Source organism: Phyllobates terribilis, unplaced genomic scaffold (assembly GCF_046119375.1).
Source record: "Phyllobates terribilis strain yellow unplaced genomic scaffold, ASM4611937v1 Scaffold_7__3_contigs__length_470593459, whole genome shotgun sequence".
Lineage (NCBI taxonomy): Eukaryota > Metazoa > Chordata > Amphibia > Anura > Dendrobatidae > Phyllobates > Phyllobates terribilis.
Window position 1 is genome coordinate 158,595,275 of NW_027362767.1, and position 27,893 is coordinate 158,623,167.

The window sequence follows — 27,893 nt, forward strand, 5'->3', positions numbered from 1 at the left end:
AATATAAAGGGTTAATAGATGAGGTGTGTGCCAATATATAGATACAAGGGGTTAATGGACGAGATTTGAGCCTGATCTACAGATATGAAAGGGTTAACAGGTGAGGTGACCCTGATATTTAGATCTGAAGTGTTAAATAGATGATATGTGCCTACTATATAAATGTAAAGGGTTAATGGGTGAGGCAGGCATCTGCTATATAAGCATAATGGGTTAATGAATGTGATGTGATTTCTAACGTGTGGCTATAATGGGTTAATAGATGAGAGCTGTGTCTGGCATATAGATTTGAAGTCTTAATCGTATATGTGAATATAAAGGGTTAATAGAGCCCAATACACAAATATCAGGGGTTAATTTAAAGCAATCTGATCCCAATACGCAGCACAGGTACCGGGGGGCTCAGGACAATAAATAGATATATTGGGGGTTATAAGGTTATATATTATCCTAATGCATATTGTTACAAGGGGTTAATAGATGACACATGTGTCTAATACACAGATATCCGCTCGTCCTACTACACCGGTATATTGGGAATTCATGCAAAAACAAATCTTTTCTTAGACGTCTCAATATACAGATATTGGAGAAATCATCTCATCCCAGGACACAGATATCGGGCTAATGTATGAAATCTGATTCTCACACCTGCTATAGGGGGTTCATGTAAGGAATTGTCTTGTTTCACCTTAACAAACAGATATATCTGATTGCAACACGTATCGGGGGTTAATAGACGAGACTTGATGCTAATACACACATATATATATATATATATATATATATAAAGGGTTAATATATTTATTAATCCATGATAGCTGTGATCCCTATATATGTAAATATGAAGGGTTAATAGATGAGATCTGATCCTAATGTATAGGCATGAAGCGTAAATAGGGGAGATATGTGCCTAATATGTAAATATAAAGGGTTAATGGATCAGATATGTGCCTAATAATATATAGCTCCGAAGAGTTAAAGATGAGATATGATCCTAATATATAAAGGGTTAATAAATATGATGTGATCCTAATACTCATATACCTGGGGGTCAATAGATAAGATATGACCCTAATATATATAGATATGAAGAGTTTATAGATGAGATGTGCCTAATATATAAAGGGTTAATGGACGAGATATGCCTAATATATAGCTACAAAGGGTTAATATAGGACAGAATCCTAAAATACAAATATAAAAGGTTACAGATTAGACGCACAGTGATGTGAAGAAAGTGTTTGCCTCGTCCTGATTTCTTATTCTTTTCCATGTTTGTTACTTAAATGTTTCCAATCACAAAACAAAGGTAAATATTAGACAAAGATAACACAGGTAACCACAAAATGCAGTTTTTAAATGAAGATCTTTTATTATTAAGGGAAAAAGAAATCCAAACCTATTGGGCCCTGTGTGAAAAAGTGATTGCCCCCTAAACCCAACAACTAGTTGGACCGCCCTTAGCAGCAACAACTGCAATCAAGTGTTTGCTATAACTGGCAATGAGTCTTTTATTTCGCTCTGGAGGAATTTTTGCCACTCATCTTTGCAGAATTGTTGTAATTCAGCCACATTGGAGGATTTCCGAGCATGAACAGCCTTTTTAAGGTCATGCCACAGCATCTCAATCAGATTAAGGTCAGGACTTTGACTAGGCCACTCCAAACTCTTAATTTTGTTTTTCTTAATCCATTGAGGTGGACTTGCTGGTGTGTTTTGGTTCATTGTCCTGCTGCATAATCGAACTGTGCTTCAGCTAGAGGTCATAAACATATGGCCGGACATTCTCCTTCAGGATTTTTTAGTAGACGGCAGAATTCGTGGTTCCATTTATCACAGCAAGTCTTCCAGGTCCTGAAGCAGCAGAACGGCCCCAGACCATCACACTTCCACCACCATATTTTACTGTTGGTATGATGTTCCTTTTCTGAAATGCTGTTACTTCTACACCAGATGTAATGGGACAAACACCTTCCAAAAATTTCAACTTTTGTCTCATCCGTCCACAGAGCATTCTGCCAAAAATCTTGGCAACCATCAAGATGTTTTCTGTGAAAACGAAGACAAGTAAGTATTTATGTTCTTTTTGCTCAGCAGTGGTTTTCATTTTGGAACTCTGACTGTCATGCCATGTTTGCCCAGCCTCTTTCTTATGGTGGAATCATGAACACTGACCTTAACTGAGGCAAGTGAGGCCTGCAGTTCTTTAGATGTTGTTGGGTCTGTTGTGACCTCTCGGATGAGTCATCGCTGCACTCTTGGGATAATTTTGGTTGGCCGACCACTCCTGGGAAGGTTCACCACTGTTCCATGTTTTCGTCATTTGTGGATAATGGCTTTCACTGTGGTTCGCTGGAGTCCCAAAGCTTTACAAATGACTTTATAACTTTGACCAGACTCAATTACTTTGTTTTTCATTTGTTCCTGAATTTCTTTGGATGGCAGCATGATGCCTAGCTTTTGAGGATCTTTTGGTTTACTTCACTTTGTCAGGCTGGTCCTATTTAAGTGATTTCTTGATTTAAGAACAGGTGTGGCACTAATCAGGCCTGTGTGTGATTAGGGAAATTGAACTCCGCTAACCACAGTTAATTTATGTTTTAAGATGGAAGGCGATCACTTTTTCACACAGGATCCTGTAGGTTTGGATTTCTTTTCCCCTTAATAATAAAGACCTTCATTTAAAAACTGCATTTTGTGGTTACTTGTTTTATCTTTGTCTAATATTTACATTTGCTTTGTGATCTGAAACATTTAAGTGTGACAAACATGCAAAAGAATAAGAAATCAGGAAGGGGGCAAACACTTTTTCACACCACTGTATGCCTAATATATAAATATAAAGGGTTAATAGATGAGAAATGATCCTAATGTACGATGACATATGACCCTAATATCCCAGTATCAGGCGTTAATAGATGATATCTGATTCTTATACACAGACAACTGTGTATCCCTTTAATATGTGGAAATATTGAGATTATTATATAAACTATAATCCTAATACACAGGGGGGTTCGTGTCATGTATTCTGTCATTATCAATCTAATCCACAGATATCAGGGGTTAATAGAGGAGATCTAATACACAGCTTTACAGAGGTATTGATGATGAATATGTCACATCTTGTCCTAATATACAGGTATTGGGGACTAATATCTCATGTATTGCCTCTCCTTCATATACATCTCATACCTTGTCCTAATATACAGGAAGCAGGCGGAATGCAGTGTCCTAATATACAGTTAATAAGGATTATATCAATTCCTAATACACAGATATCGAGGATTTATATGTACGATCTTGTATAAATATAAAGCATCTGTCCGATATATTGAGAATTATTACCTTCTATCATGTCCTTATACGCACTTATCAGACTCGCATCACATATATTACTCTAATACACAGGTATTGGGATGATTATTTTATATTGTATCCGAATACATGGATATTGGAGCATATTATCTCATATTACATCATTAGAAACTGATATTGTGAATCATTTTTTCTTGTCTTGGCTATTCATACTGCATATCCTATTCTAATATATAGACATAGGGGTCGACCGTGTTATATCTCGTATATCTAATATACAGATACATAATATTCATGAAAGGAAACAGAACTGTGTTTTATAATCTGATGATACATATATTGCAGCTTGTCTTTATACACAGGCAGGAATGACTTCACCCTCTATTGGTTCTGAACCTTTCTCACTTCCTATTATTCCTTTTTATACACAGAAATTCTGACTTTTCTCACCTGCTCGACATTCAGAGGTGAAGCTTGTCATCCCCTCCCTATATACAGACATAAGGCTCATCGCCTCTTATATGCAGAGTCAGGCATGAAGTATATAGTCATGGTGCTGCACCCCCCTCCTTATATACAGACTTGAGATTTATTACTCCTTCTGGATATACACAAAAGAAAAATCTCACCCACTTGTTACAGACCCATAGCAGGCTCCTCACCCTCCTTATAGACAAACAGCAGGTTCCTTCCGCTCCTTATACACAAACATGAGGCTTGTTTCTCCCTCTTTACATATAATTCTGAGATATATAACCCCATCTTATATGCTGAGTGCAGGTTTCCCCTCCTCGTGTGTGCAGAGTGCAGGTTTCCCCTCCTCGTGTGTGCAGAGTGCAGGTTTCCCCTCCTCGTGTGTGCAGAGTGCAGGTTTCCCCTCCCCGTGTGTGCAGAGTGCGCCTAGCTTATGTGTCCTGCTGTTCCTTCACCTGTCGCTTGGTAGTAGGCCATTTTTCTGGCAACCACTATCCCTGGGCGCCGGGGCCTTCGTGGTTCCTGGTCCTGTAATGGGTTTAGCTTCAGGTCTACCAGGGACTTGTAGTCCTCCTGGTATGCCGGTGATCCCTACTGGGTATAAAGGGACCCTGTAGGCGCGGACCCGGTGTCCGGTTTGTGTACTCGGGGGTGAGCCTATGATGCTCCTCTGCCCCCTCAACTCCTCTTTCCTTCCTCCTCTTGCCGTCGGCCACACTCGGGGCCCTCAATTCAGCAGCAGACGTGCTGCGTCTTCGCTGCTCTCAGCGTCAGCATGCTCTCAGACTTTCTGACTCTGTCTGACTGACTGCCTGGCTCCACCCTCCATATATATATCCCTAACAGGGCTCCCTCTGGTGGCATGAGGTGGAAGGGTGGAGGTGTTTGTTTGTAATGAGGGCCTCTTGTGGAGAAGTCTGTCCATGCACCCTTTTGGGTCCTGTGGTACCTGTGAACAGCAGGGTGCCACACAGGCTTCCTCTCCCCTCCCCTTCCCGTGTGTGCAGAGTGCAGGCTTCCCCTCCCTGTGTGTGCAGAGTGCAGGCTTCCTCTCCTCTCCCCTCCCTGTGTGTGCAGAGTGCAGGCTTCCTCTCCTCTCCCTGTGTGTGCAGAGTACAGGCTTCCCCTCCCGTCCCCTCGTGTGCAGAGTGCAGGCTTCCTCTCCCCTCCCCTCCCGTCCCTTCGTGTGCAAAGTGCAGGCTTCCTCTCCCCTCCCCTCCCGTCCCCTCGTGTGCAGAGTGCAGGCTTCCTCTCCCCTCCCGTCCCCTCGTGTGCAGAGTGCAGGCTTCCTCTCCCCTCCCGTCCCCTCGTGTGCAGAGTGCAGGCTTCCTCTCCCCTCCCGTCCCCTCGTGTGCAGAGTGCAGGCTTCCTCTCCCCTCCCCTCCCGTCCTCTCGTGTGCAGAGTGCAGGCTTCCTCTCCTCTCCCCTCCCGTCCCCTCGTGTGCAGAGTGCAGGCTTCCTCTCCTCTCCCCTCCCGTCCCCTCGTGTGCAGAGTGCAGGCTTCCTCTCCTCTCCCCTCCCGTCCCCTCGTGTGCAGAGTGCAGGCTTCCTCTCCTCTCCCCTCCCGTCCCCTCGTGTGCAGAGTGCAGGCTTCCTCTCCTCTCCCCTCCCGTCCCCTCGTGTGCAGAGTGCAGGCTTCCTCTCCTCTCCCCTCCCGTCCCCTCGTGTGCAGAGTGCAGGCTTCCTCTCCTCTCCCCTCCCGTCCCCTCGTGTGCAGAGTGCAGGCTTCCTCTCCTCTCCCCTCCCGTCCCCTCGTGTGCAGAGTGCAGGCTTCCTCTCCTCTCCCCTCGTGTGCAGAGTGCAGGCTTTCTCTCCTCTCCCCTCCCGTCTCCTCGTGTGCAGAGTGCAGTCTTCCTCTCCTCTCCCCTCCCGTCTCCTCGTGTGCAGAGTGCAGTCTTCCTCTCCTCTCCCCTCCCGTCCCCTCGTGTGCAGAGTGCAGGCTTCCTCTCCCCTCCTGTCCCCTCGTGTGCAGAGTGCAGGCTTCATCTCCTCTCCCCTCCCGTCCCCTCGTGTGCAGAGTGCAGGCTTCCTCTCCTCTCCCCCCCTCCCTGTGTGTGTGCAGAGTGTAGGCTCCCCCCCCCTCCCCGTGTGTGTGCAGAGTGTAGGCTTCTCCTCTCTCCCCTCCCCCCCTGTGTGTGTGCCGGCTTCACCCCCCCCCTGTGTGTGCAGAGTGCAGGCTCCCTCCCCCCTCCCTGTGTGTGTGTGCAGAGTGTAGGCTTCCCCCCCCTCCCTGTGTGTGTGTGCAGAGTGTAGGCTTCCCCCCCCTCCCTGTGTGTGTGTGCAGAGTGTAGGCTCCCCCCCTCCCTGTGTGTGCAGAGTGTAGGCCCCCCCCCTCCCTGTGTGTGTGTGTGCAGAGTGTAGGCTCCCCCCCCCTCCCTGTGTGTGTGTGTGCAGAGTGTAGGCTCCCCCCCCTCCCTGTGTGTGTGCAGAGTGTAGGCTTCCCCCCCCCTCCCTGTGTGTGTGCAGAGTGTAGGCTTTACCCCCCCTCCCTGTGTGTGTGCAGAGTGTAGGCTTTACCCCCCCCTCCCTGTGTGTGTGCAGAGTGTAGGCTTTACCCCCCCCCTCCCTGTGTGTGTGCAGAGTGTAGGCTTTCCCCCCCCTCCCTGTGTGTGTGTGCAGAGTGTAGGCTTTCCCCCCCCTCCCTGTGTGTGTGTGCAGAGTGTAGGCTCCCCCCCCTCCCTGTGTGTGTGCAGAGTGTAGGCTCCCCCCCCTCCCTGTGTGTGTGCAGAGTGTAGGCTTCCCCCCCCTCCCTGTGTGTGTGCAGAGTGTAGGCTTCCCCCCCCTCCCTGTGTGTGTGCAGAGTGTAGGCTTCCCCCCCCTCCCTGTGTGTGTGCAGAGTGTAGGCTTCCCCCCCCTCCCTGTGTGTGTGCAGAGTGTAGGCTTCCCCCCCCTCCCTGTGTGTGTGCAGAGTGTAGGCTTCCCCCCCCTCCCTGTGTGTGTGCAGAGTGTAGGCTTCCCCCCCCTCCCTGTGTGTGTGCAGAGTGTAGGCTTCCCCCCCCTCCCTGTGTGTGTGCAGAGTGTAGGCTTCCCCCCCCTCCCTGTGTGTGTGCAGAGTGTAGGCTTTCCCCCCCCTCCCTGTGTGTGTGCAGAGTGTAGGCTTTCCCCCCCTCCCTGTGTGTGTGCAGAGTGTAGGCTTTCCCCCCCCTCCCTGTGTGTGTGCAGAGTGTAGGCTTTCCCCCCCCTCCCTGTGTGTGTGCAGAGTGTAGGCTTTCCCCCCCCTCCCTGTGTGTGTGCAGAGTGTAGGCTTTCCCCCCCCTCCCTGTGTGTGTGCAGAGTGTAGGCTTTCCCCCCCCTCCCTGTGTGTGTGCAGAGTGTAGGCTTTCCCCCCCTCCCTGTGTGTGTGCAGAGTGTAGGCTTTCCCCCCCTCCCTGTGTGTGTGCAGAGTGTAGGCTTTACCCCCCCCTCCCTGTGTGTGTGCAGAGTGTAGGCTTTACCCCCCCCTCCCTGTGTGTGTGCAGAGTGTAGGCTTTACCCCCCCCTCCCTGTGTGTGTGCAGAGTGTAGGCTTTACCCCCCCCTCCCTGTGTGTGTGCAGAGTGTAGGCTTTACCCCCCCCTCCCTGTGTGTGTGCAGAGTGTAGGCTTTACCCCCCCCTCCCTGTGTGTGTGCAGAGTGTAGGCTTTACCCCCCCCTCCCTGTGTGTGTGCAGAGTGTAGGCTTTACCCCCCCCCTCCCTGTGTGTGTGCAGAGTGTAGGCTTTACCCCCCCCCTCCCTGTGTGTGTGCAGAGTGCAGGTTTCCCCTCTCTCCCCTCCCCCCCTGTGTGTGTGCCGGCTTCACCCCCCCTGTGTGTGCAGAGTGCAGGCTCCCTCCCTGTGTGTGTGTGTGCAGAGTGTAGGTTCCCCCCCCCTCCCTGTGTGTGTGCAGAGTGTAGGCTTTACCCCCCCCCCCTTCCTGTGTGTGTGCAGAGTGTAGGCTTTACCCCCCCCCCTTCCCTGTGTGTGTGCAGAGTGTAGGCTTTACCCCCCCCCCTCCCTGTGTGTGTGCAGAGTGTAGGCTTTACCCCCCCCCTCCCTGTGTGTGTGCAGAGTGTAGGCTTTACCCCCCCCCTCCCTGTGTGTGTGTAGAGTGTAGGCTTTACCCCCCCCTCCCTGTGTGTGTGTAGAGTGTAGGCTTTACCCCCCCCTCCCTGTGTGTGTGTAGAGTGTAGGCTTTACCCCCCCCCCTCCCTGTGTGTGTGTAGAGTGTAGGCTTTACCCCCCCCTCCCTGTGTGTGTGCAGAGTGTAGGCTTTACCCCCCCCCCTCCCTGTGTGTGTGCAGAGTGTAGGCTTTACCCCCCCCCCTCCCTGTGTGTGTGCAGAGTGTAGGCTTTACCCCCCCCCTCCCTGTGTGTGTGCAGAGTGTAGGCTTTACCCCCCCTCCCTGTGTGTGTGCAGAGTGTAGGCTTTACCCCCCCCTCCCTGTGTGTGTGCAGAGTGTAGGCTTTACCCCCCCCTCCCTGTGTGTGTGCAGAGTGTAGGCTTTACCCCCCCCTCCCTGTGTGTGTGCAGAGTGTAGGCTTTACCCCCCCCTCCCTGTGTGTGTGCAGAGTGTAGGCTTTCCCCCCCTCCCTGTGTGTGTGCAGAGTGTAGGCTTTCCCCCCCTCCCTGTGTGTGTGCAGAGTGTAGGCTTTCCCCCCCTCCCTGTGTGTGTGCAGAGTGTAGGCTTTCCCCCCCTCCCTGTGTGTGTGCAGAGTGTAGGCTTTCCCCCCCTCCCTGTGTGTGTGCAGAGTGTAGGCTTTCCCCCCCTCCCTGTGTGTGTGCAGAGTGTAGGCTTCCCCCCCCTCCCTGTGTGTGTGCAGAGTGTAGGCTTCCCCCCCTCCCTGTGTGTGTGCAGAGTGTAGGCTCCCCCCTCCCTGTGTGTGTGTGCAGAGTGTAGGCTTTCCCCCCCTCCCTGTGTGTGTGCAGAGTGCAGGCTTCCCCTCTCTCCCCTCCCCCCCTGTGTGTGTGCCGGCTTCACCCCCCCTGTGTGTGCAGAGTGCAGGCTCCCTCCCCCCTCCCTGTGTGTGTGTGCAGAGTGTAGGCTCCCCCCCCTCCCTGTGTGTGTGCAGAGTGTAGGCTTTACCCCCCCCTCCCTGTGTGTGTGCAGAGTGTAGGCTTTACCCCCCCCTCCCTGTGTGTGTGCAGAGTGTAGGCTTTACCCCCCCCTCCCTGTGTGTGTGCAGAGTGTAGGCTTTACCCCCCCCTCCCTGTGTGTGTGCAGAGTGTAGGCTTTCCCCCCCCTCCCTGTGTGTGTGCAGAGTGTAGGCTTTCCCCCCTCCCTGTGTGTGTGCAGAGTGTAGGCTTTCCCCCCTCCCTGTGTGTGTGCAGAGTGTAGGCTTTCCCCCCTCCCTGTGTGTGTGCAGAGTGTAGGCTCCCCCCCCCCTCCCTGTGTGTGTGCAGAGTGTAGGCTTCCCCCCCCTCCCTGTGTGTGTGCAGAGTATAGGCTTCCCCCCCCTCCCTGTGTGTGTGCAGAGTGTAGGCTTCCCCCCCCCTCCCTGTGTGTGTGCAGAGTGTAGGCTTCCCCCCCCCCTCCCTGTGTGTGTGCAGAGTGTAGGCTTCCCCCCCCCCCTCCCTGTGTGTGTGCAGAGTGTAGGCTTCCCCCCCCCTCCCTGTGTGTGTGCAGAGTGTAGGCTTTCCCCCCCCTCCCTGTGTGTGTGCAGAGTGTAGGCTTTCCCCCCCCTCCCTGTGTGTGTGCAGAGTGTAGGCTTCCTCCCCCTCCCTGTGTGTGTGCAGAGTGTAGGCTTTCCCCCCCTCCCTGTGTGTGTGCAGAGTGTAGGCTTTCCCCCCCCTCCCTGTGTGTGTGCAGAGTGTAGGCTTTCCCCCCCCTCCCTGTGTGTGTGCAGAGTGTAGGCTTTCCCCCCCCTCCCTGTGTGTGTGCAGAGTGTAGGCTTTCCCCCCCCTCCCTGTGTGTGTGCAGAGTGTAGGCTTTCCCCCCCCCTCCCTGTGTGTGTGCAGAGTGTAGGCTTTCCCCCCCCTCCCTGTGTGTGTGCAGAGTGTAGGCTTTCCCCCCCCCTCCCTGTGTGTGTGCAGAGTGTAGGCTTCCCCCCCCCCCCTCCCTGTGTGTGTGCAGAGTGTAGGCTTCCCCCCCCTCCCTGTGTGTGTGCAGAGTGTAGGCTTCCCCCCCCCCTCCCTGTGTGTGTGCAGAGTGTAGGCTTCCCCCCCCCTCCCTGTGTGTGTGCAGAGTGTAGGCTTTCCCCCCCCCTCCCTGTGTGTGTGCAGAGTGTAGGCTTTCCCCCCCCCTCCCTGTGTGTGTGCAGAGTGTAGGCTTTCCCCCCCCCTCCCTGTGTGTGTGCAGAGTGTAGGCTTTCCCCCCCCCCCTCCCTGTGTGTGTGCAGAGTGTAGGCTTCCCCCCCTCCCTGTGTGTGTGCAGAGTGTAGGCTTCCCCCCCCTCCCTGTGTGTGTGCAGAGTGTAGGCTTCCCCCCCCTCCCTGTGTGTGTGCAGAGTGTAGGCTTCCCCCCCCTCCCTGTGTGTGTGCAGAGTGTAGGCTTCCCCCCCCCTCCCTGTGTGTGTGCAGAGTGTAGGCTTCCCCCCCTCCCTGTGTGTGTGCAGAGTGTAGGCTTCCCCCCCTCCCTGTGTGTGTGCAGAGTGCAGGCTTCCCCTTTCTCTCTCCCCTCCCTGTGTGTGTGCAGAGTGCAGGCTTCCCCTTTCTCTCTCCCCTCCCTGTGTGTGTGCAGAGTGCAGGCTTCCCCTTTCTCTCTCCCCTCCCTGTGTGTGTGCAGAGTGCAGGCTTCCCCTCTCTCTCTCCTCTCCCTGTGTGTGCAGAGTGCAGGCTTCCCCTCTCTCCCTCTTCCCTGTGTGGTGTGTGCAGAGTGCAGGCTTCCCCTCTCTCCCTCTTCCCTGTGTGGTGTGTGCAGAGTGCAGGCTTCCCCTCTCTCCCTCTTCCTTGTGTGGTGTGTGCAGAGTGCAGGCTTCTCCTCCCTGTGTGGTGTGTGCAGAGTGCAGGCTTCCCCTCTCTCTCTCCTCTCCCTGTGTGTGCAGAGTGCAGGCTTCCCCTGTCTCCCTCTTCCCTGTGTGGTGTGTGCAGAGTGCAGGCTTCCCCTCCCCCTCCCTGTGTGGTGTGTGCAGAGTGCAGGCTTCTCCTCCCTGTGTGGTGTGTGCAGAGTGCAGGCTTCCCCTCCCCCCTCCCTGTGTGGTGTGTGCAGAGTGCAGGCTTCCCCTCTCCCCCTCGTTTCCTGCACTCTTGGTTATTGCTAAGCTTACAGATAAACTGCTAATTACAACTCATTATTTTCTCCATCCACCTCAGCAGCTGCTTGTAGGGCGCGAGTAACTCTGCACATGCCCCATATGGGATGGCATGTCATTATTACGTTGGCCATATATATATGCACTACCACCATTGAGCATTTATCAGACACCTACCACCCAGACTCTCTTATATATGCATGACTTCTTTCTAGGTATTGAAAATGGGGTGATACCGAAAGGGTCTCTAACCCTAACCCCAAACAGCCCCACTCTCTTCTATGGGCTGAGTCTGGCGATACAACTCACTCCCATTCACTTAATTATGAAATATCTATTGGCTGCCTCTACTGGATAAGGGAAATAGACATTAAAATGAAGCAATCTTCCTTTTTTTAGGTCCTGAGAACTCTTTATCCACCTAAAAACATACAGACTTGATCCCTGAGATGGAACATTAAATTTCTTTTGCCCATTTTTAATCCTTAAAATTTGCAGTGACTCCTTCTTACCTGCAGCACTAAAATAATTATCCTAGGAAATCAGCCAATGCTTGGCTCCAGTAAATATTCGGAAGATTTAAAGGGCCCAATAAAGTATTAACGATATCAAAGCGCGCCGTAGTTTTATTTTAATAGGATATTAAAAGCTGGCGGGGACCCGGGTGTCTGAGGATTTCGAGAAGCGTCTGATCTTGGGTTCTGGTTTGTCTGTTCTACACATTGTCAAATTCCCCTGAGGGCGCAGGAATGTGAGCCTGGCACAACTCCACAGGCAGACTTGCACAGGCCATAGTCTAATTTTCTTCAAAGTACCAATATTTCTTTAAGATCCAAATAAAAGTTATTGGTCGCCAGGCAGACTTTACAATTTTAGGTTTTCTCGAAGAGTTCCTAATGTCTAAAATTTAGAGGGACCATCTGTAAACTGATTCTACCTTCTGAATATATAATTTAAAGCCTCCTATTAAGGAGAAAAAGCCTTAAAATATTGAATAATCAGGAGCCATTATAAAAGCCAAGACAAGGAATACAGCAGCCCCCATAAACTTTAAGTAGCTATGGCTCCCGGGTTCCCTATGAGAGAACCATTACTATACTCCTTAGGCAGGGGCTGAGAACAAAAGATCGGCCATTGGAAATCTAACATACCAGACACTTGTCGGGGAAGAGTAGGGAGGCCTTTATAAATATTTGACTGTCGGCCAATCAGCTGATGTAGGCACTTGACCCTATTAACTTCTCAATGAAAATAATAGTCACAATACATATGTTCTAATCTACGTGCAGCCTCTCTTTCCTGTAAATGTAATAACTGACCGAATTGTGATATATTTTGAATTCAGAATATATTTTTTTTCCAGAATTTTTGAACTTGGAACATATTTTTACAAAATTTACAATATAACTTTCACAATTTATACTTTCTTTTTAGTTTTTTAAACTGCACATTTGGAGGTATATAACTCAATATAATTATCTTTAATTGACACTTATTGTCCATGAATCTGGGTCACAGATCTTGACGTTCCTCGAGTCCCCAAAACCTGCCAGCCTGTCCTTCATGTGATGAATAAAATATCTTGCGACTTTTAATATGGAACCCTACACGACCCAGTTCAGCGTCGCTGTCGAGAATCATTTTGTCATTAACACCAGTGAACATTTTCCAGCTGTGATCGTATTACTAATACTATTTCATCCTCATTGTTCCTCCTTCATATTGATGTCATTCAATAGTTTGTACTTTTTTTTTTTTTATTATTATTACTATTTCATACTTTGGGCTTAACACTCTAGCCCAGTGGTCAAACAACAAAATATTCTACCATTTCTTTATTTCACACCATAAAGGAAGCGAATGTGGTTGGGTTCTACAGTAGAGTGTAGTGAGCATGCTCAGTGATCTGTGCTATGCTGGGAGAGGGAGGAGGAGCTGCACAGGTTCCAGCTCTGATATTTAAATGCATGCGAGCCATTTCTAAGGATGATGATCATCATAATAACAATAATAAACCTGAATTCTGGTTAGTTTGATTTTATATATTGCGCTCTTTCATGACCTGTAATACAAGGAAAATTAGTCTGTAAATACATATATACTTATATAGCTCCATCATGGTCTTCAGATCTCTACAGACATTACCGATAGGGACTTTAGAATGTGAGCTCCAATCCGTTTGTCTTTGGGGTGTGGGAGGAAACTGGAGTACCCAGAGGAAACCCATGCAAGCAAAGGGAGAATATACAAACTCCTTGCATGGTATTTAAACCCTGGATTCTAACAGTGTTAATCAATGAGCCATTAATTCTGCGAGTTTTCCACGGACTCATTGTCATCAGAGGCAATATTGCAATGATAAATCATACGTCTATATACAGTTGATAACACAAAATACACCAATGATAATAGGCGATGTCACAGCTCTTCATGTCGCTTCACAATGTCCTTTGCACATGCACATTGGATGCTTCAGTACAAAAGATAGGGGCGGAGTCTTTCCATTGCTGCTAATGTACATGTAAAGTTTCTGAAACCGCAGGAAGTTAAAGTCTAAAAATATCTCACATTGGCCAGTATTAAAATTCCAAATTTTCTATTTGTTATTTTTAATAAAGATTGTAAAGTGGGGAAAAAAACTGCCAAATTTATTAAAAAATACCTTAGACATAAAAACTTGATTTAAGTAATTTTCTAATAACGCATTCCCTTTAATGGCTAATCCTAATTGCATATCGGTGGCAAAGGGGTTAATTCTCTAAATCTCACTAGTATTTAGTACAGGCCACATACAACAGGTGCAGTGACATGAGTTGTCCCCCTACATCCTCCCCCCCCATCATCCACACTCCCAATGTTTCGATAGACATTGGACAGCCAGGTCGCTGGCAGAATCTTGGCTCTCAACCAGGACAGCTTGGCCAGCTGGAAGGAAAGACCGTTGGGGTTGCGAATTTGACACAGAACTTATTCTACATCCTCTGCTGAGAGAAAACCATTCTGATTTTTCACCACAGGCTTCTGCAACTGCATGAAAAATTTAATAGGATTTAATTTGTGGGCGGTAGACGCAGCAGGGATCCGGGCAGAGTTGTTAAGAAAAACAGCACATTTATAAAAAAATAAAAAAAAAAAAAAATCATGTTACTTTCAATCAATTTTTTTTTTCTCCAGATACGTTATTGGATTTTTTAAAAAAAAATTAGGACACTTTTTATGACTAATATATCTAAATTACTGATGTGGTATGTATCCGTCTAATGGTATCTAATAAAAGTACCTAACTTTTTTTTTTAATCTAAAATTACAGTGGTCTGCCTAGCGGAGTGGTGTCCAAAAAAAAAAAAATAGTGGAGGTCTAATTAGGGATAACTAAGTAGTATGAGCCAATTGATATGATTTTGTGGCAAGTTTTAGGAAATTCACTGACCAATTTTCGATATTGATTTCACAGCCGATCAGGAGGTACTATCATAGCCTGCATAAAAGCAGATACAGGGAATGCAGCAGCCAATTTGTAGTGAATTTGGATAGTGAGAGGACGTCACAAATTAGCAATAGAGCTAGGGAGATAAAGCCATAAAAAACTGAATAACCAATACAAATAGTGTGTGACAGCACAGCAGAGAATGGTTAGCATCTGTTTACCAATAACCATATATGTTAATGTCATTTTGACATTAATAAACCCCCCCCCCCCATACAGTATGGATACATGTTGGCCAATCGTTAAGCTGGCAACTATCTTCTACTCCTCCATATACAGGAGAACTCATCTGGTGGCAGCTTATTTTCCCAGACAAAAAATGGATTGTTTGTTAGAAATCTTCTTCTCCCCCCAAAATTATCTGTTCGGGAAGAGTTAGGTGGTCCCAATACACATTTGACCCAGCAAACTTGGCAGGTCCAGCCGGTTTTAGTCTAATGTTTATGGGTGCCTAATTAACTAATCATAACTGACTGGGGGTATTGAACTTACTGGTGGCAATTAGTAGTAGCTAATTACTTTTTTGACTAGTATTATTTTACTGGCTAGATGTATCGTATCTAACTAGTATCATCAACTAAGGCTGTGTGGTCAAGATCAGTAATACTAGCGTTCTGAACACAGCGTATTTTCGTTGCGTCCAAAACACTGCGTTGTACAGTACAGCCCAGTGGATTATTTATTATTATAGCGCCATTTATTCCATGGCGCTTTACATAATATAAAAACAAGTACAATAATCTTATGCAATACAAGTCACCGACTGGTACAGGAAGAGCGAGGACCCTGCCTGTGAGGGCTCAGAGTCTACAAGGGATGGGTGAGGATACAGTAGGTGAGGGTAGGGCTAGTCATGCAGCGATATGGTGGAGCGAGGGTTACTGCAGGTTGTAGGTTTGTCGGAAGAGGTGGGTCTTCAGGTTCCTTTTGAAGGTTTCCATGGTAGGAGAGAGTCTATGTTGGGGTAGAGAGTTCCAGAGTAGGGGGGAAGCACGGGAGAAATCTTGTATGTGATTGTGGGAAGAGGAGATTAGAGGGGAGTAGAGAAGGAGATCTTGTGAGGATCGGAGGTTGCGTGCGGGTATGTACTGGGAGACTAGGTCACTGATATATGGAGGAGACAGGTTGTGGATGGCTTTGTATGCCATGGTTAGGGCTTTGAACTGGAGTCTCTGGGCAATGGGGAGCGAGTGAAGGGATTGATAGACAGGAGAGGCCGGGGAATAGCGGGGAGACAGGTGGATTAGTCGGGCAGCAGAGTTTAGGATAGAATGGAGGAATGCGAGAGTGTTGGAAGGGAGGCCACAGAGCAGGAGGTTGCAGTAGTCGAGGTGGGAGATGATGAGGGCGTGCACTAGTGTTTTTGCAGATTCTTGATTAAGGAATGTACAGATCTGGGAGATATTTTTGAGTTGGAGTCGGCAGGAAGTGGAAAGGGCTTGGATATGTGGTTTGAAGGAGAGATCAGAGTCCAGGGTTACCCCGAGGCAGCGAGCTTCTGGGACTGGGGAGAGTGGGCAGCCATTGACTATGATGGATAGACCTGCTGGGGGGGGGTTGAGTGAGATGGCGGAAATATGATGAATTCTGTTTTATCCACATTAAGCTTTAGAAATCTAGCAGAGAGGAAGGATGAGATGGCGGACAGACATTGTGGGATTCTGATTAGTAAGGAGTTGATGTTGGGTCTCGAGAGGTAGATCTGTGTGTCATCAGCATAGAGGTGATAATGAAAGCTGTGGGACTCTTTAAGCTGTCACACACCGAAGGTGTAGATGGAGAAGTGCAGGGGTCCTAGAACTGAACCTTGGGGGACAACGACAGATAGGGGACGAGATGAGGAGGTGGTGTGTGAGTGGGAGACACTGAATGTCCTGTCTGTTAGGTATGAGGAGATCCAGGATAGAGCCAAGTCTGTGATGAGAGAATCTGTAGTAAGTGGGAATGGTCGACTGTGTCAAAAGCAGAGGACAGGTCCAGAAGGAGGAGGACAAACTATTGTCGCTTGGATTTGGCGGTTAGTAGGTCGTTGGTCACTTTAGTCAGGGCAGTTTCAGTAGAATGATGCAGTCGGAAGCCAAATTGTAAGTGGTCAAAAAGGGAGCAGAAGGAGAGGTGGGAGGACAGTTCAAGATGGACGTGTTGTTCCAGTAGTTTTGAGGCATAGGGGAAAAGTGATATGGGGCGATAGCTAGTCACAGAAGATGGTTCGAGGGAGGGCTTTTTGGGGATGGGTGTGATCGAGGCATGTTTGAAGCATGAGTGGATTAATATAAATCTCATGCCCATTGTGCTTTTTTTACACCCCGTAAACTCATGTGTGGTGCGGGTTTCCGAGCCACAGCATGTCAATTTCTCTTGCATGAGCGCCCAGTCTTCTGTGCAGAATTTTCCCCCATAGACTTCCATTAGATGTTGAAAAAATGTCCGTGCAATGTAAGTACGTTTATGCCTTTAGCCTGGTTTTAATAAATAATTTAAAAAATGACTTTTTTTCCATTTATTTTTAGGTTAATACATGTACAGTAAACTACACTCGCACGGCACTAATTATATATCTCGCGGTTATCTATCTCTTTGCATATCCAATCTAACATACCAAAAAACGCATGCGGTAAAAAGGCCTACAAAAACGCAAGTGAGGTGCGGGATTCATGTGTAATTCAGCTGCGTGAACAAACACTGATCGTGGGAGCGGACTCTGTAATATCCAATTCTCAGTATCCATGCCAAGTATGGTGGGGGGTCTAAGGTGTGTAGATGCCTTAAAAAAGGTTAATTTTACCTTTGTCTTTGATTGCGCTACTGATTAAACATAGTTCTTCATGGATTTAATGTGAAAATGACCCTTGACAAGAATGTGTCACTTCCCATACATTTTTATATATTTTACCTGGTGTAAATGCCGCTGTTCTCCTGAATCCAGCGCTGTTTTTCTCTTGTTCCTGCGCCTCTCCGTTCCTGAGATATGACCTCCTGTTCCCTGTATAGAAATGTAGTTTTGTTTCCCAACTGGGTGTGGTCTCATAGAGAAGGGTCGAGGAGCAAACCCACTTGGCTAACAAGACTAAATTTATATACAGGGAAGAAAGGGTCATATCTCAGGAACGGAGAGGGACAGGAACAAGAGGAAAATCTCGCCGGATTCAGGAGAACAGCGGCATTTACACCAGGTTTAAAAAAACAAAAAACAAATCAGACTTCCAAATAGTTCAAAGTCCTACAATGCCATTGTGTTTAAGCAAATAGTAATCCGTAAGATGTCCTTACTGTTGATAAAAGTGGAGTAGTAGTGACAGTGGACTCAGATGATTCCTAACCACATCAACGTGTGGATGAAGAGAAAACTGTATCCAATTATCCGCGCTTCTCAATACCAATAAGGAGAAACAGAAATGGGCTCATCACAATTTTGTCAACCAGAAAGAGGATGAAACCTCCCTTCTCTCCACAAGGAACAAGACGGTTGGTCTACAAACCCCATTTTATTTTTTGCTAAAGGACCCCATACACATAGACTAACGTTGGCTGATATCCGCCAATATTGGCAGGCTCAGCCGATAGTCTAGTATGTATCGGGGTCTCCACTGACAGGTGATGTCAGGAGAAATAAGGATCTGACGTGTCTGATTTCAGCCTCTCTTCTCCATGAGATAAGAGGAGTCTTGGTGTATGGCGGAGAGGGCAGCCAGCTGAACGATTGGCCAAATCCTCTTTTGGCCGACAGCTATCTATTGGGTATGGGGTCCCTTAGTCCATGATTGATCCCCTGGACTTATTATAATTTCTAATGACCCTGTTCAAATTAAACTCTTGTCTTCTTGACCTTTCCAAATGGTAACAAGTCATTTCGATCATTTCCTTTAACCTTAGCTTAACCCCTGGACATTGACCAGTTAATTTTTTACATCAAACAAAAAAAAAAGCCAATAGACCACCGTAATGTTTATGGCTGTTAGATGATCACCCTCTGATTCACAAGCAGAAAATAGCTCTGGAGTTTTAGTGCCTTCTCCATTGTCCATGAGGATTGTGTAAATCTTCTTAAGACTTTACGGCCTATAGAAAGATCAAAGCAGGCGTAGAATGAGAAAGTTGTCTTGTATTCCTGGTCTCATGTCTCCGATTTGCAAAGAATTTAACACCTCCGCTAGATAAGTTACTTTGAACCTAATTCTATATCATTGTCTGACGAGAGACCTGGAATTTAGCAAGTCTATTGGCAGAAATTTGTATAAGGCCCCTGGTGTCCCTATAATAAAAAATCACCATTGAAAAAGAGTCATCCTCTTCTGCAAATTGTAAAGGTCTTTATCTTGTATTGCTTTTCTAGCCTCCCAAGTGGCCAATATGTCTACATTAACATGGGACCTAGGATATAGAAAGGTAAAATTCCCCTAATTTGTAGGTTCTGTGCCAGAATGCAAAATCCATAACATGACCCCGCAACTATCATCCATTTGTAGTATTGGTCTCCTCTAGGGATAAGCAAAATAATTCGGCAGACCTTGGTAGTCCAGGTCTACCGGACCAGAGCCCTTCGAACCTCCTCTTTCCTACCTGCATCCCTGGCACCTTTTCTGATTAGTTGGTTTAGTATGACCTCGTTCCTTTCAAGAGATGTGTTGTGGATATCGGCAAATAAAAAGTAATTTTTAGAGCTTTTGTCTGGTAGTCAAGGACTACTGACGCAACCGTTGGACAAGGGTTCTGCGAATCATTCTGCTCAAATCAAGTCTCGTTTTGGGTCCCTGCAGGCTCTAGGGTCATAGTCTCCATCCCACTTATAACTACAACCCTGGTTTTAGGGGTGAAAATTTGTATAAAAGGAGTATTCTTTTCCTATAAGGTAATGTAGGGTACAAATGTGTATGATCATCATAAAATTGTGAAAAATTTTGATTTTAAAAATATTTTAATAGAACGTATTGTAGCCTTAAGAGTAAGAATTTAAAATAGAAAAAGTTAGAAAAATGTTAAGCATTTCCTCTTTAGTGTTGATGTAAAGGTTATCACAGGCCACCTATGATAGAAGTTTTGAAATGATGGGAGGAACGTGAGCTCGGTGACTGCCAAAGTTACCTCCATCGGCAGCCAAGGCAGCCGAGCAAACAAGGGCTTTATTCTTCATTCATTCCAGACAAGATGAGTCTTATATGAGGAAATGACAGCTCTGTCTATTATTTTCTGTCCCGAGTTGGATCATACTTGTCTCTCTTACAAAGACGTGACCTTCCATCCCGATGAGGCGAAATCATGTGTCTACTCTGAACTTGTATCTTGCGAAGGGTGACGACCTCAAGTCACACTGGTCATCCCTTCTGATGCTAATTTTTCCTAGAGTTCAGATTCTTGATACTTCACAATTCATTTATTGTATATTTCCAAGTATAACATGATCTCCTTTCCCAAGAAAACAAAAATATCTCATCTCCTATCGTGGGTAATTATGAGATTCGCCTCCCTCCTGGATGGATGTCAAGGTCATAATGGGGAAAGGGCGGAGAGGTTTTAGAATAACTGGTATCCTCCCCAGCAACCAATTTCTGATTTTTCTTGAATTTTTTTTTTTTTTTTTTTTGGTTTCAGATGGTTGCCCATCAATAAGCACAGCCACTATTGGGGGCACTAAAACATCTTTACACTGAAGTGGAGATCAACAGGTGTCATTCCAACAGACAGTGTCCAATTTAGAGGCGGAGGTCACACCCATGTCCTGGAGTCTGAGAGAACCCAAATTCTCCTTTGCCCCATACACTAGAGCAGTACTAGACTCCGGCGTCAAAGGGACCTTTAGCAGAGGCCTAGGGGCAGATTAAAGCCAATGGGACCTAGTGCTAAAATTCGACTATGGCCTTCAACTTCCAACACCTCTTACAGCTTTTGCATTGGAAACCAAGAGCTTTAATTTACCCCTAAACAAAAGGGTCTTATGACCTGTCACCAGGTCAAAAGTGACAGTTTTTGCTCTTGTTTTATTCCCGCTGTTACCGAGTATTCTGCTTTTTTTCATTTGTAAAATCAATCATATGGTTCCTGAGATATGCACCTTTTTTTTTTTTTTTATAGTGCTAATTTTTATGGTTCTTACCAAAGTGATGTCACTCAAGACACGCCCCATAGGATCCTGCGAGCAACACCCCCTTGGTGAAAAAACATAAAAACTTTGTATATTGGATACTCTAAAGAAAACGACCCATATCTTTGGGACTGTATGGCGAATTTTAAAAAAGGGAAAAAACCAAATAGTCATGGAATCAGCGGGAATAAAATAAGAGCAAAAAGTGGCCACTTTTGATGTGACAGTGACCCTCAGAACACCAGACCCTCAACATTACATGATTTTACAGTCGATATTTTTTTTGTCTTTTTTTTTACAGAACATTTTTACACAAGGGAAGGAATTGAGGAGGAAAGATGTTGAATTTTTTTTATCTGTAATAAACTAATAAAGACAGTAGCAGGCATACATGCCAACAGGCTCCATTTTGCAGGGACATTTCAGAGCCAACAAGGGTGGGTGTTTAAGCAAACCCCTCCGAAATGGTGTTTTTTAGGGGTTGAGTTTTCGAAGTGGAGGCTCAATGTCCTGATTCTGGCTTTAAAACTTTAAGTATGTAGTTGATTGATTGTCGCTGATGTGTTAACTAAGCTAAAAAAACCATAATTTTTCAGCGTAGTTTTTTCTTTTCGAGGGTTGGCCGATGTCCGGCACTTTTTCAGAGTGGCGCACTTGAAGTTTCAGTGAAGTATGCTTTTCACTGTCATGTAGGAATGTTGGGTCGTATATCTTCCTTAGTTTTCTGCTTTCCCACACGTGGCGGTTTTTAACACATCTCTTTTACTCTTGTTAATGGTATTCAACATTCATCATAAACAGAGGAGCAATTTGTTTTAACTTTATTAAAAAATATTTCGGCAATGACGAGCGCCCTACCACGTCCCCTGGCTTATTTTTTTTAAAGTACATTGCCTGAAGGAAGTAACGTAATAACACAAGCGTGACGGTTATTTATGCAAAAATTTTACAGATTCTTTTTTTTCCAAGGGTTGGGAAACAAGTTGTAAGATATTTTAAGGCAAAGAATGTAGAAGTATTCATCTTTCAGCTGAAACCCCTTCCAAAATACCCCTATCGTGGTCACCTTTTGTTTTTGTATACTTGAGTAAGCAGATTTAGGCTCTGTTAAAGGGGATCTGTCTCTTGTCATAAATATGTATTTTTTTTTTACCCAGTGTAAATGCCGCTGTTCTCCTGAATCCGGCGATGTGTTTCTTTTGCTCCTGCGCCTCTCCGTTCCTGAGATATGGCCTCTTCTCTGTGTATAAAGCTAAAGTCTTTTTAGCCAAGTGGGCACAGTCCTTAACTCTTCTCTGTGGGCGTCGTCTTGAGGACCATGCCCAATTGGCTAAAAATACTAGATTTATATAAAGGGAAGAGGAGGCCATATCTCAGGAACAGAAAGGCGGAGGAACAAAAGAAAAACATCACCGGATTCAGGAGAACAGCGGCAATTACACCAGGTATAAAAAAAAAATTGTTTATGGCAAGTAACGAGTCCTCTTTAAAGGGATGAGTGGGTGCAGAGTGCCAGTCGAGGACTGGAAAATACTTGCTACATATGACACTATTAGTTCTAAAAAATTGCCACTGTGTAAGATTATTTTTTTCAATTGTTTAATGGATTTATTAATGTTGCCATCTTTTAATGTATATTTTACACAATTTTAGTCTAATTGCCCACAGGTGCAGGAACATCGCAGGAATCCATCTGTCATGTAGCGTGGTATAGGATTCCCCCCTACTACGTTGACAGACGTTCCTATGACAAATGGGGATAAAATTAGGTGTCCTGAGGAAGAGTGTCTGGGTTCTGTCTCCTCCATCGGCTGACAGATCAGCTGACACTGGGTGACCTTTTTAATGCACTATTTGACACCAATTTCCTGCCGCGGAAGCAAAGCAGAATAATATATTCGTAACCTAATCTGATTGTTTATTAAAAGTCAAATTCAATAATGGAATCCAATTATTGATGGATGGTAAAATATTGATGTCAAAACTGTGTAACTTTTTAAAATTATTGTCATAGGTGGCGCCACCTAACAGTCATATTTTCCCGTTTCTCCGTAGGTGTCAATGTCATGCTGAGGAAAATAGCGGTGGCAGCAGCCTCGAAGCCGGCAGTGGAGATCAAACAGGAAGATGAGACCTTCTACATCAAAACCTCCACGACCGTCCGCACCACCGAGATCAACTTCAAAATCGGAGAAGAGTTTGAGGAGCAGACGGTAGATGGTCGTCCATGTAAGGTAACTATCTGCTCCTCTTCTGGAAACCTTGATGGCAGTACAGATCACAGATGGAATTTCCTTAATGTTAATAGCGATGTTGGACATACGGTGGCATGTAAAAGTTTGTGCACCCCTGCTCAAAATTACTGTTATTGTGAACGGTGAAACAAGTTGAAGATGAAATGATCTTTAAAAGATCATATAACTTTTTTTTTTTTTTTGCCTAAAGTACTTTAGACCTTTTTAGAGATCATTTCATCTTCAACTTGTTTCACCGTTCACAATAACAGTAATTTTGAGCAGGGGTGCCCAGACTTTTACATGCCACTGTAGATATCCATTGTGCTCCTATAATAATACCAAAAAATATTACCGTTGCAGTGCCTCAAAACAATGCCATTCATCAGTTTTCCAATAGCAGTACCTTGTTCCCACATACCTGAACCAACTACAGTACCCCCATTACAGTGCCATTCACTGTGCCAATCAGTGCCTCAAAACAATATCACTCATCAGGTCCATAACAGAGAGAATCAGTTTTCCCAATAGCAGCACCCTGCTCCCCCATAAATGGGTCCGATGCAGTACCCCATAACCGTGCCATTCATCGGGCCCATAACTGAGAGACAGATCCCCCAATGGCAGAACCATGTCCCTCCTATAACTGGGCCAGCCTCAGCGCCCCCATAACAGTGCCAATCTCTATGCTTTTCACTGCTACATAACAGCACCATTCATCAGGCCTATAGGAGAGCGAGAATCACAGGGTCCCCATTAGCAGTCACCTATCCCCCCCCCCCCATAACAGTACCATTCACTGAGTTTTTAGTGTTTCATATCAGTGTCTCGCTCTGTTATGAGCCTGATGAATAACGCTGTTATGTAGCACTGAAAGGCGCAGCAAATGACACTGTTATTGGGGCACTGTGGCTGCACAGTTATAAGGAATCATGGCACTGCTACTGGGATGGCTGTCTATCTCTCTGTTATGTGCCTCATGTATGGCAGTTTCCCTAATGGCAGTACCTCTATAACTGGACCAGCCTTAGTGCCCTCATAACACTGTCATTAGCTGTGCTAGATAAGTGTCATTCATCAGGCTCATAACAAAGCAAGACACAGATGCCCCAATAGCAGTACCCTGCTCCCCATAACTGGAGCAGCCACAGAACCCCATAACAGTGCCATTTTACTGAGTTTAAGTGCTTCATAACAATGTCATTTATCCTGCTCATAACACAGAGAGACATAATTATCCCAATAGTAGTACCTTGCTCCCCCATTGCTGGACCAGCTACAGTACCCCATAACAGTGCCATTCACTGTGGCTTACAGCATCCCCATAATAAGGCATATCACAGAACTCCCAACAATGCCATTGCGTCCACAGTGCCCTATACAAGAGAACTTCAATGCTTTCCCTAGTGCCCCAAAACATTGCCAGCCATAGACTCCCCACAACAGTACCCTTCACCAAACTCTGTGGCCACCATAACACAAGGTGCGATTGAGGGTCCCGTGACTTAGACATTCATCCCTGTACGTCACCGGCATCGCACCTCTCTCGGCCTTCAGCCCAAGATCCCGGTGGGATAGGAAACTGAAGCTGAGCGTTTCCATCCCGGCACCAACAACTTTATTTTATTGCCGACCGTATGAGATTTAATACTGTCATTTATTTTTTTTTTTTTTGCGTTTTGAGTGTCAAAAATTACCCATAAAAACCCATTTTTGGATTTCGGCTTGCAGGTGCCTGAAACACAGCACTCATTGTTTTAGAAGAAATTAGAAAAAAAAAAAAGTCCTCTGGTTATTTTAGGTGGGCGCCTATCCCCGCCATTGGCGAGCCATTAAATCATGGACCAAATCCGTTCCTGTTTTATGGCGTGCTGGAAGATTTCTAATAATATATTAAAGGCTAGTGACAAGCGGGCAGGAATCGTTTGGCTTCCCCGTCCGGGGTAATGACTCATAAAGATATTTATTTGCCGTGCGTCGATTTCCACAATTAACCCCGTGTCCTCGCCGCAGTCAGCGGATGGAAATGAAAGGAGTCCTGATATTGGAAGCTGAAAGGGTAGACCCTGGAAGCTTCACGCCCCTCCTGTCCCGGTGCAGGACGGTTTTAGGCAATCATTGAGTAACTATTTTAGCAGAGAGGAAATTGCAGTTCTCCTGGATTGCTTTCCGTGAAGCCATTTGCGGTTGGGTAAGGTGAGGTTATGTTGAACCGTTGCCATAAAGAAATTCAGCACCGATGTGAGACCGTGCCCATTCTCGCATGGAAGACATAAGCCAAATGCTTCTTACCTACGCTCAATTCGCAAGTACAAGGAAGAGGAAAATATGATTACCCCACATTTTTTAGATTTAAGTATAAAAATTTGGAACTTTAATTTTCTTAAAGGGGTTGCTCACATGTATTATGTTTTCTCAAGACCCTCCTCCGTGTGGCTGGAGCTCAGAGACTCATGTATTTTGATTGAGGGGTGGAATTCAGAAAAACCCTTTAATTTTTTTTGGGGTTTGGGAGTCTTCTCTCAAGACCCTCCTCACTACAGGTGGAGCCTAGAAAGACCTTTCCAATTTTTGTTTTATTTGGGGATCTTCTCTTTAGATCCTTTTCCCTAAAGCATAACTATGTCCTTTTATTTCAGAGTAGTTAGGAACCAGGGTTCTGTCTTCGTGATAAACTTAAAGACGACCTGTCACTTGCCATAAATACAAAGGTTTTTTTTTCCTGGTGTAATTGCCGCTGTTCTCCTGAATTCAACGATGTTTTTCTTTTTTCTCTGCGCCTCTCCGTTCCCGAGATATGGCCTCCTCTTCCCTTATACGTAAATATAGTCTATTTAGCCAAATGGGCGTGGACTTTGTTTCTACACTATGGATGACTAGTCCAGTTGGTTAGAAACGCTAGATTTATATGCAGCTAAGATGAAGCCATATCTCAGGAACGGAGAGGCACAGAAAGACATGAAAAACATCTCCAAATTCAGGAGAACAAGAGCTTTTATATCAGGTAAAAAAAAAATTATATGTATTTTATGGCAAGTGACAGGTCCTCTTTAAAGTTATGGTTTAATCTAACCTTAAAGTCACCTAAAGTATACCCTGCCTTTAAACATAACTATAAATTATTGTCAAAGCATTAATGCACATTAGACCTTAAGTGGTGTGATGACCTCATTTATCATCCACGTATCCACAGAAGGCCCCGTTTTAATGCAACTCATTATACTAAGGGTATTGAGAAAGTGTTAAAACCCATTATGAGACTGATAAATATCCATTGTCAGAAGTCATTACCTTGTAATAAAGAGAGAAGGACAACTCATGGCATGGTGCCACCTGGAACAAAGGCTTCGGATGGGCTCCTTCAGGCATGACAAGTCTCGGGACGGGTCACACACTCTGTTTCCTCAAGTCGTACATGATTCTGATCTCATTATCTGATACGTGACTCCTTTCGTTCGCTTCGGGAACTCCTCTTGCAATTCTCCTTTGTTCATTCTCTAGTCTAATAATATATCTGCACCTATCTCGTGTTCTTATAATTAAAGAAGGAGCGAGATTACTCAGCAAATGGAGATGTTGAAAGTCATTCGTGATCTATGGAAGAAACAAAAAAGTCAATTTTTGATGGACCTTTATGGTGTGCCTATAGTTTTAGAGAAGGACAAAGTGGGGAGTTAGTGTTTTTATACATAGGTGTTGATGGACTTGTACCATCTTTGGGCACTGGAGAAAGAAAAGACTTGGATAAACTTGAATGGGTTGATGGCACCAAAAGACTTGAGGCTCCGGTCAAAAGACCCAGGTTAGGTGCTTGGTTGACTAGGTGCTAGACACTACTTAAGATCTAACAAAAACATGATGTGAAATATTAAATTTAGTACCGTTCCAATGTTGTCTAGCAGCAGTGGCCGAACATAGGTTTCTGAGCTTGTAAGCACAGCTTTGATGATTATTATTTATTATTATAGCGCCATTTATTCCATGGCGCTTTACATGTGACATTGCACAAACCATTACAATAATTTTGAACAATACAAGTCGGCGACTGGTACAGGAGGAGCGAGGACCCTGCCCGCGAGGGCTCACAGTCTACACAGGATGGGTGAGGATACAGTAGGTGAGGGTAGAGCTGGTCGTGCAGTGGTATGGTGGAGCGGTGGTTACTGCAGGTTGTAGGCTTGTCGGAAGAGGTGGGTCTTCAGGTTTCTTTTGAAGGTTTCAACAGTAGGCGAGAGTCTGATGTGTTGGGGTAAAGAGTTCCAGAGTAGGGGGGGTGCACGGGAGAAATCTTGTATGCGATTGTGGGAAGAGGAGATAACAGGGGGGAGAGAAGGAGATCTTGTGAGGATCGGAGGCTGCGTGCAGGTATGTACTGGTGTGTGCTGTTGGCTCCTAATCACGGTCAGCTTCAGCGCAGTGCTTGCAAAGCTAGACAGAAGTGGTGGTCAGTCTCTTAGGCGACACGTTGTTAACAAAAGAAAAATTTTACTATTGCAAGAAATTTTAATAAACAGTAAATTGCAAAAATTTTACTGTCACTATCCAATAACACTGAACTATGAAGGTGAGAATAACCCTTTAAATAGATGGGAAAATGGATTTTCTCTCGCCTTGTGTAACTCCGTTGAACTAACATTAAGTACTTGGTCAATCTGAACATACAAGATATTATGGGATTTGGCTACTGCCAAAACTTTAATGCCACGACCTTGGAATGTCTCAGGTCTGGTTTGTGCACACTCTTGAAGGATCAATCAATGAGCCAGTAATGACTTGTCTCCCTGCCCCCATTCACTTTCCACAGTCACAGACATTGATGAATCAGGGAAATGTGGAAGACAAGAGTCAATTGAGTGTGTTAAATTTCTCAAGGATGAGCTTCCATGAGGTTGGCTGCTGTCTCCTGCATTTGATGGATGGTGGTCATGGTTTTGAGTATCCTGGTCTGGAGGGCCTGCTTGTTGTTTAATTAAGTGTCTCCTTCTTTTATCTTTGTCTCTCTTCAGAGCTTGGCCAAATGGGAAAGTGAGAACAAGATTGTGTGTGAACAAAAGCTTCTCAAAGGGGATGGTCCCAAGACTTCCTGGTCAAGAGAACTGACCAACGATGGAGAACTTATCCTGGTAAGAAAACCAGACCTGACATTTCACCAA

General features: G+C 45.9%; 1 protein-coding gene across 1 annotated transcript in view; it reads left to right on the forward strand.

The window, feature by feature from the left end:
* CRABP2 (cellular retinoic acid binding protein 2) overlaps positions 1 to 27,893 on the forward strand; it is a 34,416-nt gene that overhangs the window by 1,314 nt on the left and 5,209 nt on the right. Inside the window, exons 2-3 of the mRNA XM_073639507.1 lie at positions 22,562 to 22,740; positions 27,747 to 27,863. Coding sequence (XP_073495608.1) covers positions 22,562 to 22,740; positions 27,747 to 27,863 — 296 coding nt within the window. The remainder of the gene's footprint in view (positions 1 to 22,561; positions 22,741 to 27,746; positions 27,864 to 27,893) is intronic.